This window comes from Pseudophryne corroboree, chromosome 5 (assembly GCF_028390025.1).
Source record: "Pseudophryne corroboree isolate aPseCor3 chromosome 5, aPseCor3.hap2, whole genome shotgun sequence".
NCBI lineage: Eukaryota > Metazoa > Chordata > Amphibia > Anura > Myobatrachidae > Pseudophryne > Pseudophryne corroboree.
The window spans coordinates 330,032,386-330,047,874 of NC_086448.1; the positions used below are offsets into that span (position 1 = coordinate 330,032,386).

Below are 15,489 nucleotides of genomic sequence, written 5' to 3' on the forward strand. Positions count from 1 at the left end.
TTTGCAAAAATTTCAAAAGTAAAATGGAACATGTCACGTCTCAGTATGTTTAACTTTGTATTCTGTAAATTATATAATGGTTTAAATAGAGGGACCTCTAGACCACTCTACAATTGCTGATGAAACCACTGGTTTCAGCCATTGTATCAAGGGATTAGTGAGGAAAGCCTTCCTTCAGGTGTCTCTCTTTCTCCATTGGAGGAAAATGGGACATTAACAGTCTTAACGGAAGAATTTGTCCATCTAATGTACCCATGGATATGTAAATTTGGGAGCTATTCCACATGGAATAATGATCTAAAACATGCAGTTCAAAATTAGACATGATGGACTCTATTTAATTTGGTTATAATCAGTGGTGGTCTATATTAGAGATGTGCACTGACCCCCATGTTTTAATTTTGGTATTGGTTTTGGATTTCAGTAAAAATCGTCAGAAACAGGTAAAATCATGTAATTGTATAAACAGTGTGTAAGTTAATGCACTGCTTCTCCATTCTTTCAATTTAAGTTGTTGGTATTACAGGTACTGTATATGCCAATAAGGTATATAGTTTTAGACTAGCTGAAATGTTATGGTCAAATTCCAATATTTCATGACATGCTTTAATCCCCCTTTCATGGGAAATGGAAGTGTATAAAGACTGTATGTAAATTGTGACCCATATGTATTTATTGAATGATCATAAATTATTGGCATTGGATCCTAACATTTCAGGTAGTCATAGGGATTGTATCTGCACACTTATTCACTTTATGTTTCTCATTACTATTTCAAGTTTTAAATCAAGCTTACCTACAAATCTGTGGCACCGCTATGGGCATAGTAGTTATTCCTAGTTATGCAGACATTTTAATTGGCATGTGGGAACAAAGTTTTATTTACAAAAATAACCCTTTCTGTCTTAATTTCCATTTTTACAAACAATATATCAATTACATTATTCTTATTTGGGAAGGAAAGACAGAAGGTTTTGAGGAATTCATAAAGGATACCAAGCAATTTATTTCAATTTGAAGTTTACCTGCAATATTATCCACTCGCATGTGGAATATCTAGACCTGGTATTATCCAGCGTAGGAGAAACGGTGACAACAAAAAATGGTATAAAAAAGTTGACACAAATAGCTATTTGCACTATGGGAATGGCCACACTACCCAATGGAAGAAAAATGTCCCCCTTATTATAGTTATACAGAATTTAAAGAAACAGCAGCGACCCTCTTGTCTATCATAAACAGGTAACTATGCTCATAGATTTCATGATAGATGAAATCCTGATGAAGTAATCAGAAGAGCGGTCAGCAAAAGTGAGAATCTAAATAGGAATGACCTGTTAAAATTACTGATGTGCACCGGAAATTTTTCGGGTTTTGTGTTTTGGTTTTGGGTTCGGTTCCACGGCCGTGTTTTGGGTTAGAACGCGTTTTGGCAAAACCTCACCGAAATTTTTTTGTCGGATTTGGGTGTGTTTTGGATTCGGGTGTTTTTTTCAAAAAAACCTAAAAAACAGCTTAAATCATAGAATTTGTGGGTCATTTTGATCCCATAGTATTATTAACCTCAATAACCATAATTTCCACTCATTTTCAGTCTATTCTGAACACCTCACACCTCACAATATTATTTTTAGTCCTAAAATTTGCACCGAGGTAGCTGTGTGACTAAGCTAAGCGACCCAAGTGGCCGACACAAACACCTGGCCCATCTAGGAGTGGCACTACAGTGTCAGACAGGATGGCACTTAAAAAAAATACTCCCCAAACAGCACATGACGCAAAGAAAAAAAGAGGCGCAATGAGGTAGCTGTGTGACTAAGATAAGCGACCCAAGTGGCCGACACAAACACCTGGCCCATCTAGGAGTGGCACTGCAGTGTCACGCAGGATGGCCCTTCAAAAAAATACTCCCCAAACAGCACATGACGCAAAGAAAAATGAAAGAAAAAAGAGGTGCAAGATGGAATTGTCCTTGGGCCCTCCCACCCACCCTTATGTTGTATAAACAGGACATGCACACTTTAACGAACCCATCATTTCAGCGACAGGGTCTGCCACACGACTGTGACTGAAATGACTGGTTGGTTTGGGCCCCCACCAAAAAAGAAGCAATCAATCTCTCCTTGCACAAACTGGCTCTACAGAGGCAAGATGTCCACCTCATCATCATCGTCCGATTCATCACCCCTTTCACTGTGTACATCCCCCTCCTCACAGATTATTAATTCGTCCCCACTGGAATCCACCATCTCAGGTCCCCGTGTACTTTCTGGAGGCAATTGCTGCTGGTGAATGTCTCCACGGAGGAATTGATTATAATTCATTTTAATGAACATCATCTTCTCCACATTTTCTGGAAGTAACCTCGTACGCCGATTGCTGACAAGGTGAGCGGCGGCACTAAACACTCTTTCGGAGTACACACTGGAGGGAGGGCAACTTAGGTAGAATAAAGCCAGTTTGTGCAAGGGCCTCCAAATTGCCTCTTTTTCCTGCCAGTATACGTACGGACTGTCTGACGTGCCTACTTGGATGCGGTCACTCATATAATCCTCCACCATTCTTTCAATGGTGAGAGAATCATATGCAGTGACAGTAGACGACATGTCAGTAATCGTTGGCAGGTCCTTCAGTCCGGACCAGATGTCAGCACTCGCTCCAGACTGCCCTGCATCACCGCCAGCGGGTGGGCTCGGAATTCGTAGCCTTTTCCTCGCACCCCCAGTTGCGGGAGAATGTGAAGGAGGAGATGTTGACGGGTCACGTTCCGCTTGACTTGACAATTTTGTCACCAGCAGGTCTTTGAACCTCTGCAGACTTGTGTCTGCCGGAAAGAGAGATACAACGTAGGTTTTAAATCTAGGATCGAGTACGGTGGCCAAAATGTAGTGCTCTGATTTCAACAGATTGACCACCCGTGAATCCTGGTTAAGCGAATGAAGGGCTCCATCCACAAGTCCCACATGCCTAGCGGAATCGCTCTGTTTTAGCTGCTCCTTCAATGTCTCCAGCTTCTTTTGCAAAAGCCTGATGAGGGGAATGACCTGACTCAGGCTGGCAGTGTCTGAACTGACTTCACGTGTGGCAAGTTCAAAAGGTTGCAGAACCTTGCACAACGTTGAAATCATTCTCCACTGTGCTTGAGTCAGGTGCATTCCACCTCCTTTGCCTATATCGTTGCCAGATGTATAGGCTTGAATGGCCTTTTGCTGCTCCTCCATCCTCTGAAGCATATAGAGGGTTGAATTCCACCTCGTTACCACCTCTTGCTTCAGATGATGGCAGGGCAGGTTCAGGTGTTTTTGGTGGTGCTCCAGTCTTCTGTACGCGGTGCCTGTACGCCGAAAGTGGCCCGCAATTATTCTTGCCACCGACAGCATCTCTTGCACGCCCCTGTCGTTTTTTAAATAATTCTGCACCACCAAATTCAAGGTATGTGCAAAACATGGGACGTGCTGGAATTTGCCCAGATGTAATGCACGCACAATATTGCTGGCGTTGTCCGATGCCACAAATCCCCAGGAGAGTCCAATTGGGGTAAGCCATTCTGCGATGATCTTCCTCAGTTGCCGTAAGAGGTTTTCAGCTGTGTGCATATTCTGGAAAGCGGTGATACAAAGCGTAGCCTGCCTAGGAACAAGTTGGCGTTTGCGAGATGCTGCTACTGGTGCCGCCGCTGCTGTTCTTGCAGCGGGAGGCAATACATCTACCCAGTGGGCTGTCACAGTCATGTAGTCCTGAGTCTACCCTGCTACACTTGTCCACATGTCCGTGGTTAAGTGGACATTGGGTACAACTGCATTTTTTAGGACACTGGTGACTCTTTTTCTGAGGTCTGTGTACATTTTCGGTATCGCCTGCCTAGAGAAATGGAACCTAGATGGAATTTGGTACCGGGGACACAGTACCTCAATCAAGTCTCTAGTTGGCTCTGAATTAACGATGGATACCGGAACCACGTTTCTCACCGCCCAGGCTGCCAATGCCTCAGTTATCCGCTTTGCAGCAGGATGACTGCTGTGATATTTCATCTTCCTCGCAAAGGACTGTTGGACAGTCAATTGCTTACTGGAAGTAGTACAAGTGGTCTTCCGACTTCCCCTCTGGGATGACGATCGACTCCCAGCAGCAACAACAGCAGCGCCAGCAGCAGCAGGCGTTACACTCAAGGATGCATTGGAGGAATCCCAGGCAGGAGAGGACTCGTCAGACTTGCCAGTGACATGGCCTGCAGGACTATTGGCTTTCCTGGGTAAGGAGGAAATTGACACTGAGGGAGTTGGTGGTGTGGTTTGCAGGAGCTTGGTTACAAGAGGAAGGGATTTAGTGGTCAGTGGACTGCTTCCGCTGTCACCCAAAGTTTTTGAACTTGTCACTGACTTATGATGAATGCGCTGCAGGTGACGTATAAGGGAGGATGTTCCGAGGTGGTTAACGTCCTTACCCCTACTTATTACAGCTTGACAAAGGCAACACACGGCTTGACACCTGTTGTTCGCATTTCTGTTGAAATAATTCCACACCGAAGAGCTGATTTTTTTTGTATTTTGACCAGGCATGTCAATGGCCATATTCGTCCCACGGACAACAGGTGTCTCCCCGGGTGCCTGACTTAAACAAACCACCTCACCATCAGAATCCTCCTTGTCAATTTCCTCCCCAGCGCCAGCAACACCCATATCCTCATCCTGGTGTACTTCAACAGTGACATCTTCAATTTGACTATCAGGAACTGGACTGCGGGTGCTCCTTCCAGCACTTGCAGGGGGCGTGCAAATGGTGGAAGGTGCAAGCTCTTCCCATCCAGTGTTGGGAAGGTCAGGCATCGCAACCGACACAATTGGACTCTCCTTGGGGATTTGTGATTTCGAAGAACGCACAGTTCTTTGCTGTGCTTTTGCCAGCTTAAGTCTTTTCTTTTTTCTAGCGAGAGGATGAGTGCTTCCATCCTCATGTGAAGCTGAACCACTAGCCATGAACATAGGCCAGGGCCTCAGCCGTTCCTTGCCGCTCCGTGTCGTAAATGGCATATTGGCAAGTTTACGCTTCTCCTCAGACGCTTTTAATTTTGATTTTTGGGTCATTTTTTTACTGATCTTTTGTGTTTTGGATTTTACATGCTCTGTACTATGACATTGGCATCGGCCTTGGCAGACGACGTTGATGGCATTTCATCGTCTCGGCCATGACTAGTGGCAGCAGCTTCAGCACGAGGTGGAAATGGATCTTGATCTTTCCCTATTTTTGGAACCTCAACATTTTTGTTCTCCATATTTTAATGCGCACAACTAAAAGGCACCACAGGTATACAATGTAGATGGATGGATAGTATACTTTATGTATGACGACGAGTGACTGAAGACACAGAGGTAGGTACAGCAGTGGCCTACCGTACTGCTATATACAGTATAATGGACCTGGTGGACACTGTCAGCAGACTGCGTTTATAGTATAAAGAAAAAAAGACACCACAGGTATACAATGTAGGTGGATGGATGGATAGTATACTTTATGTATGACTACGAGTGACTGAAGACACAGAGGTAGGTACAGCAGTGGCCTACCGTACTGCTATATACAGTATAATGAACCTGGTGGACACTGTCAGCAGACTGCGTTTATAGTATAAAGAAAAAAAGACACCACAGGTATACAATGTAGATGGATGAATAGTATACTTTATGTATGACGACGAGTGACTGAAGACACAGAGGTAGGTACAGCAGTGGCCTACCGTACTGCTATATACAGTATAATGGACCTGGTGGACACTGTCAGCAGACTGCGTTTATAGTATAAAGAAAAAAAGACACCACAGGTATACAATGTAGGTGGATGGATGGATAGTATACTTTATGTATGACTACGAGTGACTGAAGACACAGAGGAAGGTACAGCAGTGGCCTACCGTACTGCTATATACAGTATAATGGACCTGGTGGACACTGTCAGCAGACTGCGTTTATAGTATAAAGAAAAAAAGACACCACAGGTATACAATGTAGATGGATGGATAGTATACTTTATGTATGACGACGAGTGACTGAAGACACATAGGTAGGTACAGCAGTGGCCTACCGTACTGCTATATACAGTATAATGGACCTGGTGGACACTGTCAGCAGACTGCGTTTATACTTATAGTATAAAGAAAAAAAGACACCACAGGAGTGTTTTTCAGGCAGACAAACGTATGCTGGTGGTCACTGTCAGCAAAACTGTACACTGTACTCCTGCTATAGCTGCTCCCCAGTCTCCCCCACAATTAAGCAGTGTGAGCACTCAGCACAGTCAGATATATCATGCAGCACACTGAGGCTGAGCACAGATATGGTATGGAGCGTTTTTTTCAGGCAGAGAACGGATAAAAAAAAAACTAGCAAAACTCTGCACTGTACTCCTCCTAACAGCTGCTCCCCAATCCTCCCCACAATAAGCTAAGCAGTAGCAATCAGATCAACTAACTATAACTATATAAACGGAGAGGACACCAGCCACGTCCTCTCCCTATCAATCTCAATGCACGTGTGAAAATGGCGGCGACGCGCGGCTGCTTATATAGAATCCGAATCTCGCGAGAATCCGACAGCGGGATGATGACGTTCGGGCGCGCTCGGGTTAGCCGAGCCATACGGGAGAATCCGAGTATGGCTCGGACCCGTGTAAAAAGGGCAAAGTTCGGGGGGGTTCGGTTTCTCGGAAACCGAACCCGCTCATCACTAGTTAAAATTAAGTGAGAAAAAGATGAAGCTTTAATAAAATATAATTGCAAAGAGAAAAGAATCAAATTGATATTTTCCAAACATTGGAATATCCTAAAGATGGATCCTGTGTTTTGTGACGTACTCCCTGATAAACCTGACATTATTTTTAGAAGGTTACAAAACTTGACATATTTGCTCTGAGTTTACAACGAAAAAGCCAAATTAACACACAGGCAGTGCCAAAGTATACAGGCACATATAAATATGGCCATTGTAATGTGTGCAGATTTATTAATGCCAATAGAAGGTCCTTTTTTAACTTTGTTAATTCAAAAGAATTTAAAATGAAACATTTTGTAAATTGCAAAACCTTCTCAGTGATATATTAAACAGAGTGTGGATGTGGATTGAAATATGTCAATAAGATTAAAAAAAACCCTGAAACTAAGATTACAAGAACATCTACAGTACGTAATATTAAAAATAAAGCAGAAAGTCATCCTTTGTCCAGACATTTCTCACTTTACCACAAATCAGAGGTGGACTCATTGGGATGTAGTTATGGGACTGGCAGTCAAGAGACTGCCAGTCACATTACTGGCACCTACATCCTGCCACCCCCTAATCTCAACAGTCGGCATGCTGACTAGCAGGAACTATTACCTCTCGTGGGTGTCCACGACACCCACAGAGTGAGAATAGAACCTGTGGTGAGTGCAGCTCGCCACCGAGCTCACAAGGGGACTCATTGCACTCGCCCCCCACCACCAGAATTCCGCAGTCGGGATCCCAGCGTCGGTAACCCATACCCAACCTGATTAATTCACCTTAGGGCCGTAGAACATGTAAAACTGAGTCCAAGGAATGGAGATTTAATGAAATTACTATCACAAAGAGAAATGTTTTGGATATTTACCCTTAGAGCCATATAACATGTACAACTGGGTTCAAGGAATAGAGATTTAATGAAATTACTATCACAAAGAGAAATATTCTGATATGAAATATCTCCCTTTTTGTATTTCTGTGCACTAAAGATCAGACCTATGGACTCATACATGTAAGATGTGCATAGTATGAATTAGCCCTTTTCTTTTTCTAATATGTCCATCTGATATATACAGTTTGTCCCTGTACACTAAGAACTATAGATGAGAATATAAATTCAGGATGTGCATTAAATGAATTACCACTCTCATTTGTATCATATTATTTTATAAGTACAGAAATGAACTATAGATAGCAAACTGCAATATGAATTGTTATTTTATACCTTTATTATCTGCTCATTATTTTTTGAAATATGTATATATATATATATATATATATATATATATATATACACTAAGATTTTTTTATATACTTATATAACTTCGTAATCCTTTTATGTATAATGATTTTAAACACTTGCAATTTTACTAATTGATATATTATGGTATGTTATGGTGTGCAATATTAGGTATCTATGTAAAAACGTCCAAAAACACAGTGGCGTCCATAGTGGGTATATATAATCTAATGGATATGATACCCACCGGTTGTAATGGCAGGATTTATACACAGTGTTTCCAATTGCTCAGATTTCTAGTTATGATCTATTTCCACTTCTTGGCGTGCATTCCACTGGACGCATGCACAATAAAAACAATAGCATGAGTTTTCTAGAGTTCTCACACCTCCAGTTCCGTTGGTAGCATGGACTGGAAGTCATGATCAGAACCCTCAATTAGAGTTAATAGAAAGGTGTATAAAAGTCCCCTCAAGTGCACTCTTAAAAACACCCCTGAGGGAGCCTACAAACAGGCAAAATGTGTTGGGAAACACACCTGTACATACCTGACCTACCTCTTTACAGACTAGACATTGCAAAGGACGTGCACTGGACTCTTTTACCACTAACCTCTGAAAACATCACACCAACCCCATTATTTGGGGGACCAAGTTAAGATATTTAATTATTTTTTATGTCTATTTTTAATTTTCATCAATTGTATGTATTTATAAATAAATGTTCCCAATTGATATATCTACTGTATATACTATGGTGTAGAGTTGTAGTTTTGATTACATTGAGGCTGGGGAGCAATAAGTGAATACATAGTAAACTGGGAGACCCTTCACTTGAACTGGCTTTCTCTATTTGCCACATGAGAAAAAGCGGACCCTTTTGATGTGAACTAAGTATTAAGACATCTGGTACGAAGATTATATATTGTTGTTGAAATATAAAAAGAGGTGAAAATACTACACTATTTACTTGTTTTATTTCATGTACAGTAATTTGTAGTTTATTTTAGTTCCTACATTATTAATAGGTGGACCATTATTATTTAGTATTTATTTAAAATCATTTACAGATTGTTTTATATGAACACTTCAAAACTTTCAATATTTCTTTTTTTCATCAATATTGTAAAAAGGATGCAGGAAAGGATCCTCCCAGCGGGAGGCCCGCCGCCATCTCTTTATTGGAGCGACTGCATGTGATGACGTGCAGCCGCCCCAATAATGCAGCTGCCACGCCCCGTTCTTAAGCCGCCACCCCCACAATGCTGGAAATGGAGCATTGCCACCCCGTGAATGCCTCTGCCTGTTAATCTGGCAGAGGCATTCACAAATACTGCACTCTGTTATGTGCCTTCCATAGAAGGCCCTATCTGGCTGATTACAACAAAGGTGGATTAATGACTGGGTGAATACTGCTTTTGATCTGAAGGAATCCAGAGAGTGATATTTTGGAAAGAAGAAGGATCGAGATTACTAATTGCTTGATTCAAGAATACTGAACAGGTTTCGTTTTATTGGAATTAACCTATTCCTATCATTTGACTTTAATCTTTGGACATACACATTTTAGACTTTAAAATACCTTAGAAAAGTGCGCAGGACTCTACCTTTTTTTCATGATAGGTTAATTGGCTCCTGACAAAAAAAAAAAACTCTACTGTGTACATGTGTTTAGGCAGACTAGGGGGACCAAGTGGTTCTTATCTACCACCAAATTCTATGTTTCTAACATGCAGGAATTCAGGGGGGGATAAGGCAAAGGTCTGATAAGAGTGACCCATGTCATGCCTTGCACCACATACCTTTTCGTTTAAATTGAGATATGTTGTTAATTTTTTGTGGTGGGGGTGGTCATCAAAGTTAATTTTCGATCTGGCCACAACTGGGTATGGAACCGGACCCTGTTTGCAATGGAATATGCTGGAGCTACACTATGTAGGCAAAAGTGATTGGACACAGCTAGCTTGAACATCCCACCTCCCCTGCAGTTGGTCATAGTACTTAAGGCCGAATACAAAACATACCGCCTGCTGTTATCCAGTAACTTGTGCACAGTTTGCTAAGCAGGCAGTCTGGAGTAAGCACTGTACTTGGTGGACTTACAAGGTACTAACGTCCATAAAATCTCATTGATCTATTTGCTGTCAGTGTCCAATCACTTTTGCCTCATAGTGTATATACAGTAAGAAAATGTTAATAAACAAAATAATAAATACACATTTTGTAAAAATACAGATGAGTCCATGCTCATCCTTGCCACATTGTGTTCTCATGTGCACATGTATCACAGCATGCTACTGTAGATTGTAAGCTTGTGAGCAGGGCCTTCCTACCTCTATGTCTGTCAGTTTTGTTCTATTACTGTTGTTCTAATTGTGAAGTGCAAAGGAATATGCCCTATATAAGAAACTTTTAATAAATAATATTCGTGGCCGCATGTGAATAGTTGCACAAGCATACCCACAATGCATTCCTTATGGGAAGCAGATGTGTACACAGTGCCCATGCATGGCCGCGGGCACACTGGTCACTGCAAGTGACCTGTGGGGCAGATTTATTAAGCTAGGTGAAGTGATAAAGTGGACGGTGATAAAGGACCAGCCAGTCAGCACCTGTCATTTTTCATACCCAGCCTGTGACATGGTAGCTAGGATCTGATTGGCTGGGACTTTATCACCTTCCACTTTATCACTTCACCGAGCTTAATAAGTCTGCCCCTGTGTTTGCAATTAATCGTGGGTCAGATGGGCGTGGTCACATCTGTACATTGAAATGAATATGCAGATCACTACTCAGCTAAAAATGTTTTCTAGTCAGTTAGCGATGGCTGTTGTTGCAACAGTCACAAAATTCTTTGGAAAAGTCATTTATCCCTAATATTTCTGGATTACTGTATAGAAAATAGATTTCTAAAAAAAATTATAATGATAGACACTGTACAATAGATAGGAATGTACCTACAAAAATAAAGGAAGTTTCTTTGAAAAATGTGGGATGATAAAAACGAGAAAGCAAATTGAATATTGTGAGATACAGTTTTAAGTGTATACAGTAGTGCACAATAGAACAGATTATAAAATACTGTAAATATGCCTGAGCAGTAATAAAGTAAAGTTGTCATACCTCCTTGAAGAAATTTCATTGGATGAACTATAGCATGATATCTGTCAATACTGAGAGAGACCAACACATAGGTAGATGCATACAAAAGGACAACCTAAACAAAGAAATAAACACAGTAAGGTATCCAGTTGAATATTAAATGACTAAATTAAAATGCAACTCTTATGCTTCTGAATTATTTCATACTTGACATCACAACTACTATTAGTAGTAATAATAATTATTATATTAAGATTTAATATAATAGTTGTTAATTAACATCATATTAACTGCAGAGCAAGTACATTATTACATGTTGTTGTTGTTGTTATTATTATTTGGACTATTGATAAGATCACTCCTCAGTGACTGTGGGGGTGATCGCTGCTGTGCATTTTCGCACCGTGGGTGATCAACAATAGACTGCGTATGCACCGCAATGCGCATGTGCATCGGCAAACAACAACAGGCATCGCCGGACAGCAACAGCCTGGTGCAAAAATTTTGGTCGCACAGGCGTTCGCAAGGTGATTGACAGGAAGAGGCAATTTGTGGGTGGTAACTGACCATTTACTGGGAGTGCCAGGGAAAACGCAGGTGTTTTCAGGGAGAGTGCATGACATAAGCTCTGGCCCTGATCAGCCTGTGCTCATCGCACTGTACGATTAAGTCCTGGTCTGCGCACAGACTGCGCACACTGGAGAAATCATTCAATGGTGAGTGAGGTGCGAACGGATTTGCAGCTGTCCGCTGACTTAGGTTTTTTTTGCAGCTTGGCGTACACATGCGATCGCACGCTTGCACGGCAAATACACACTCCCCTTGGGCGGCGATTATCTGAATGCAGCACAACAAATTTAGCAGCACAGCGATCAGGTCTGAATCACCCCCTGTATTAGAACTCTGTGTGTAATCCAGGAATAATATACAGACGTGACTTAGCAGTGGACATGAAGCCTACATCTCAGGTAGGCTGTAAATCAGTGGTTCTCAATCTCGGTCCTCAGGACCCCACACGGTGCATGTTTTGCAGGTAACCCAGCAGGTGCACAGGTGTATTAATTACTCACTGACACATTTTAAAAGGTCCACAGGTGGAGCTAATTATTTCACTTGTGATTCTGTGAGGAGACCTGCAAAACATGCACTGTGTGGGGTCCTGAGGACCGAGTTTGAGAACCTGTGCTGTAAATGAATGAGTTACAGAGCTTAAGCAGAAAGCATTAGCAGACACAGGCACTTTATACAGAACCCTTCTTTCATACATGTATAAAATAATCTGCGCTGATGTTGGACCTCAGTGCATTCTCATTGAAGCCTGATGCTAAGTATTTTAGCTGGGCATTGCGTATTATGGGCCTAATTCAGCATGGATCGCTATGCAGAGAAATTGCAGTTGTCTGCAAGTAGAAAGGTGCCGCCCCAGCAGGAAGAAAAAATGCCCCGTGCAAAACTATGAATGCATCACAATTCGCGATTTGACTTGCAGATGCATACACAATTCCCAGAACATCAAAGAGTATTCGCCGTCTGAGCAATTGTGAGTAGGTCTGAGGCTGCCACTAATCTGTGACTGAGATGGCCTGGAAGTGGTCTGTGCTGTCATCAGAGACCCTTCCCAAAAACGCCTGGGAAACACTCAGAAAACGTCAGGTTTCCACCCAGAAATGCTGTCTTCCTGTCAGTCAAACAATGGCTATATTGCGATTACGATCTGTACACAATTTCTGTCTCTATTACCCCTCATACATGCACAATGCGAACATTATGCATTCGCAGTCATTTGGTAATTGCTCAATTTACGATTTCTCTGAATAGCAATCCATGCTGAATTAGGTCCTATATTAACAGTTCTTTTGAATTTCCTTGGAGAATAAATCTTAGGACTTTGGAAACCCATGAAAGCTGATCAGATATCACAATTATTTACCTTTTAATAGGAAAATCAATCAAATTTCAGAATTTAGGATGGATTAAAGTGAGAATATATAGGTAAGGGGAATGCCAGACAAGAGGATGAGATTTACATTAATTGAGGTGGGAGATTGGAAGAAAATGGATGGGGTTTGGTTGTAAGAAAATGGCTAACTATAGCAATATTTCTAAGATGGTTGCTACAGAACTGCAATAGAAATTGGATGCAAGGTATAAAGCAGTGGAAGTTGAGGGTGACATCAATTAACTAGGCTGGGGAGACATACAGTATGACTAATTATAATGCTGTTGTTGCAGGGGAGATTTGACTGGCAGTAGACACTCTCATATTGCTGTAGTCTGAGTGCAGGTTTCTCCAGTGATTTATCAGAAATCAGCAACCTGTGGACCTCCTACTATAGCGACAATACACTCACACAGTTAAAGCAACAGCTGTGTTTAAGTGAAACTATACAACTGATGTACATACTGTACAGGACCTATAGCCTCCGACATGACCCATTCCATTATGTACAGTACAAAATACTTTGTTCCTGAACTTTCTTGCCAGTGGCAATTAATGAGGTGAGGCTGCAGAGCAGTCCAAAATTCAAATAGAGGAGCCTCACCAACTGCCACCCCAAACACTGGGGAAGATGTATTAAGCTGGAAGAAGGGATAAAGAAACAGTAAAGCAGTGATAAGTGCAAAGTGATAACGCACTAGCCAGTCCTAAGTTAGCTGTCATTTTTCAAATCTGTAATGATTGGCTGGTGCGTTATCACCTTGCGCTTATCACTGGTTTATCACTTCTTTATGTATTCTACAGGTTAATACAACTGCCCCACTGCTAGACATCGCAATCCAGGAATCCCTGGCAGTTGGATTCGGTATTTGGTTCAGCAGTTCTTATCAACGTGCTGCTGGGCTAACCTGCGGAGATCAGATGTTCCAGCTTGCTCTCCATCTCCCTGGATCCACTGCTGATCCCAGTATACCCTATTCTGTGAACCCCATTGTTCTCCCTTCTTCTCGGACCCTGGGTGCTGCAATGACACCTGATTTCTGATCCTCCAATCCCAACATCCACAGTTGTCAGGTGATTAAGTCCTGCAATCACCGTGGGCCAAGGGGGACAAAATGGAAGCTCTGACAAGTTACCAGTGCCTTTAACAACGTTGTTTACAGAGAAGCATTCTGGACTCCGGACTTCTAACTTCTGTTTACAGTAGTTTTTTTTTCCAATATATGTATTCCTGTTCAGTTCAAGCCTGACTGTAGTATCACCTGCTGTTTCCAGATCAGCTTGAAAGCATTTCCAGTTCCATCCTGGCTAAATTACACCTGCTGTATTCAGCTCTGCAGAGAGCATTCATCGGTTCTAGTCCGATAGTCACATTATTGGTTCCAGTCCAATAGTCACATCAGAGGTTCCATTCTGATAGTCATATAATTGGTTCCAGTCCAAGTCAAGCATCATCAGTTCCAGCCCGATACAAGCATCATCGGTTTCAGCCTGATACAAGCATCATCGGTTCCAGCCCAATCCAAGTATCATCAATTCCAGCCTCCCTTGCAAGAGTCCCTAGTGAATACCACTGGTGTGTTAGACTCTGTGCCTCTGATCTGGGTTTTCGTCAACACTCGCCAGTCTCCTACTTCATGCACAAGAATTACCTCTTCATCAAGCTTCCACCACTGGTCCATCAGTGTCACAGCTGGGAATACAAAAGACCTCAGTCCCGACAGACCCGACAGCTAATAGGCAACTGTATTATGTAAACTTTGGAGTCATACTGCAGAATCTCTTTCCTGTTAGCTGCCTGTCTTGCCTTCTATTTGCGATGTACTGTACTAAGCATGCTGTCCATTCACTTGAACACTCTTTCAGAAAAGTTATCAGTCACTAGATCTGGGAGTGTTGTTTTTCCAAATCTCGCTTTATAAAGGAAGACCTGTGAAAAAAATTGGATTTCTACAAACTATTTATCATATAATCTCAGGGTGGTTTAAAAGACCCAGGAGCTATGATTAGTCTCTGTGTGGCACCATCTTTCCCCCCCCGCAGTGCCAGAGTCTACTGCATATGTGGAGGTCTCTGGGAACATGGCAGCCACACCATTTTCCTGATGATTTCTGTGAATATATTAAGAAAACAATGGCCTGAGGAATTCAGCAGTTGTTAAACTGTTTGTGTGCAGGATTTTTTTATATCCTTTGTAATCTTGTTAATTGATGTATCACCATTTACTGTTTTTGGATTGAGAGTGTGTCATTTTCTACATTGCTTTTTAACATTTACAGTACAATATATTATTCTCTGTTCTTGGATGTTGTTGTCATTATGCCTTAACATTATACTGTTGCCTCATGTGAAACCATTTTATGGTTTATTGTATTCCTGTTTCTTTTTATATACATTCCACCTTTTTATTCTCTTGATGTCTATTGGTGTCATCTCTGTGGATGGACAGATCTCACC

General features: G+C 41.8%; 1 protein-coding gene across 1 annotated transcript in view; it reads right to left on the minus strand.

Moving 5' to 3' along the window:
• The window catches only part of NPSR1 (neuropeptide S receptor 1), a 791,066-nt gene that overhangs the window by 292,267 nt on the left and 483,310 nt on the right, over window positions 1-15,489 (minus strand). Inside the window, exon 4 of the mRNA XM_063924892.1 lies at window positions 11,115-11,208. Within this exon, the coding sequence (XP_063780962.1) occupies window positions 11,115-11,208 (94 nt within the window). The remainder of the gene's footprint in view (window positions 1-11,114; window positions 11,209-15,489) is intronic.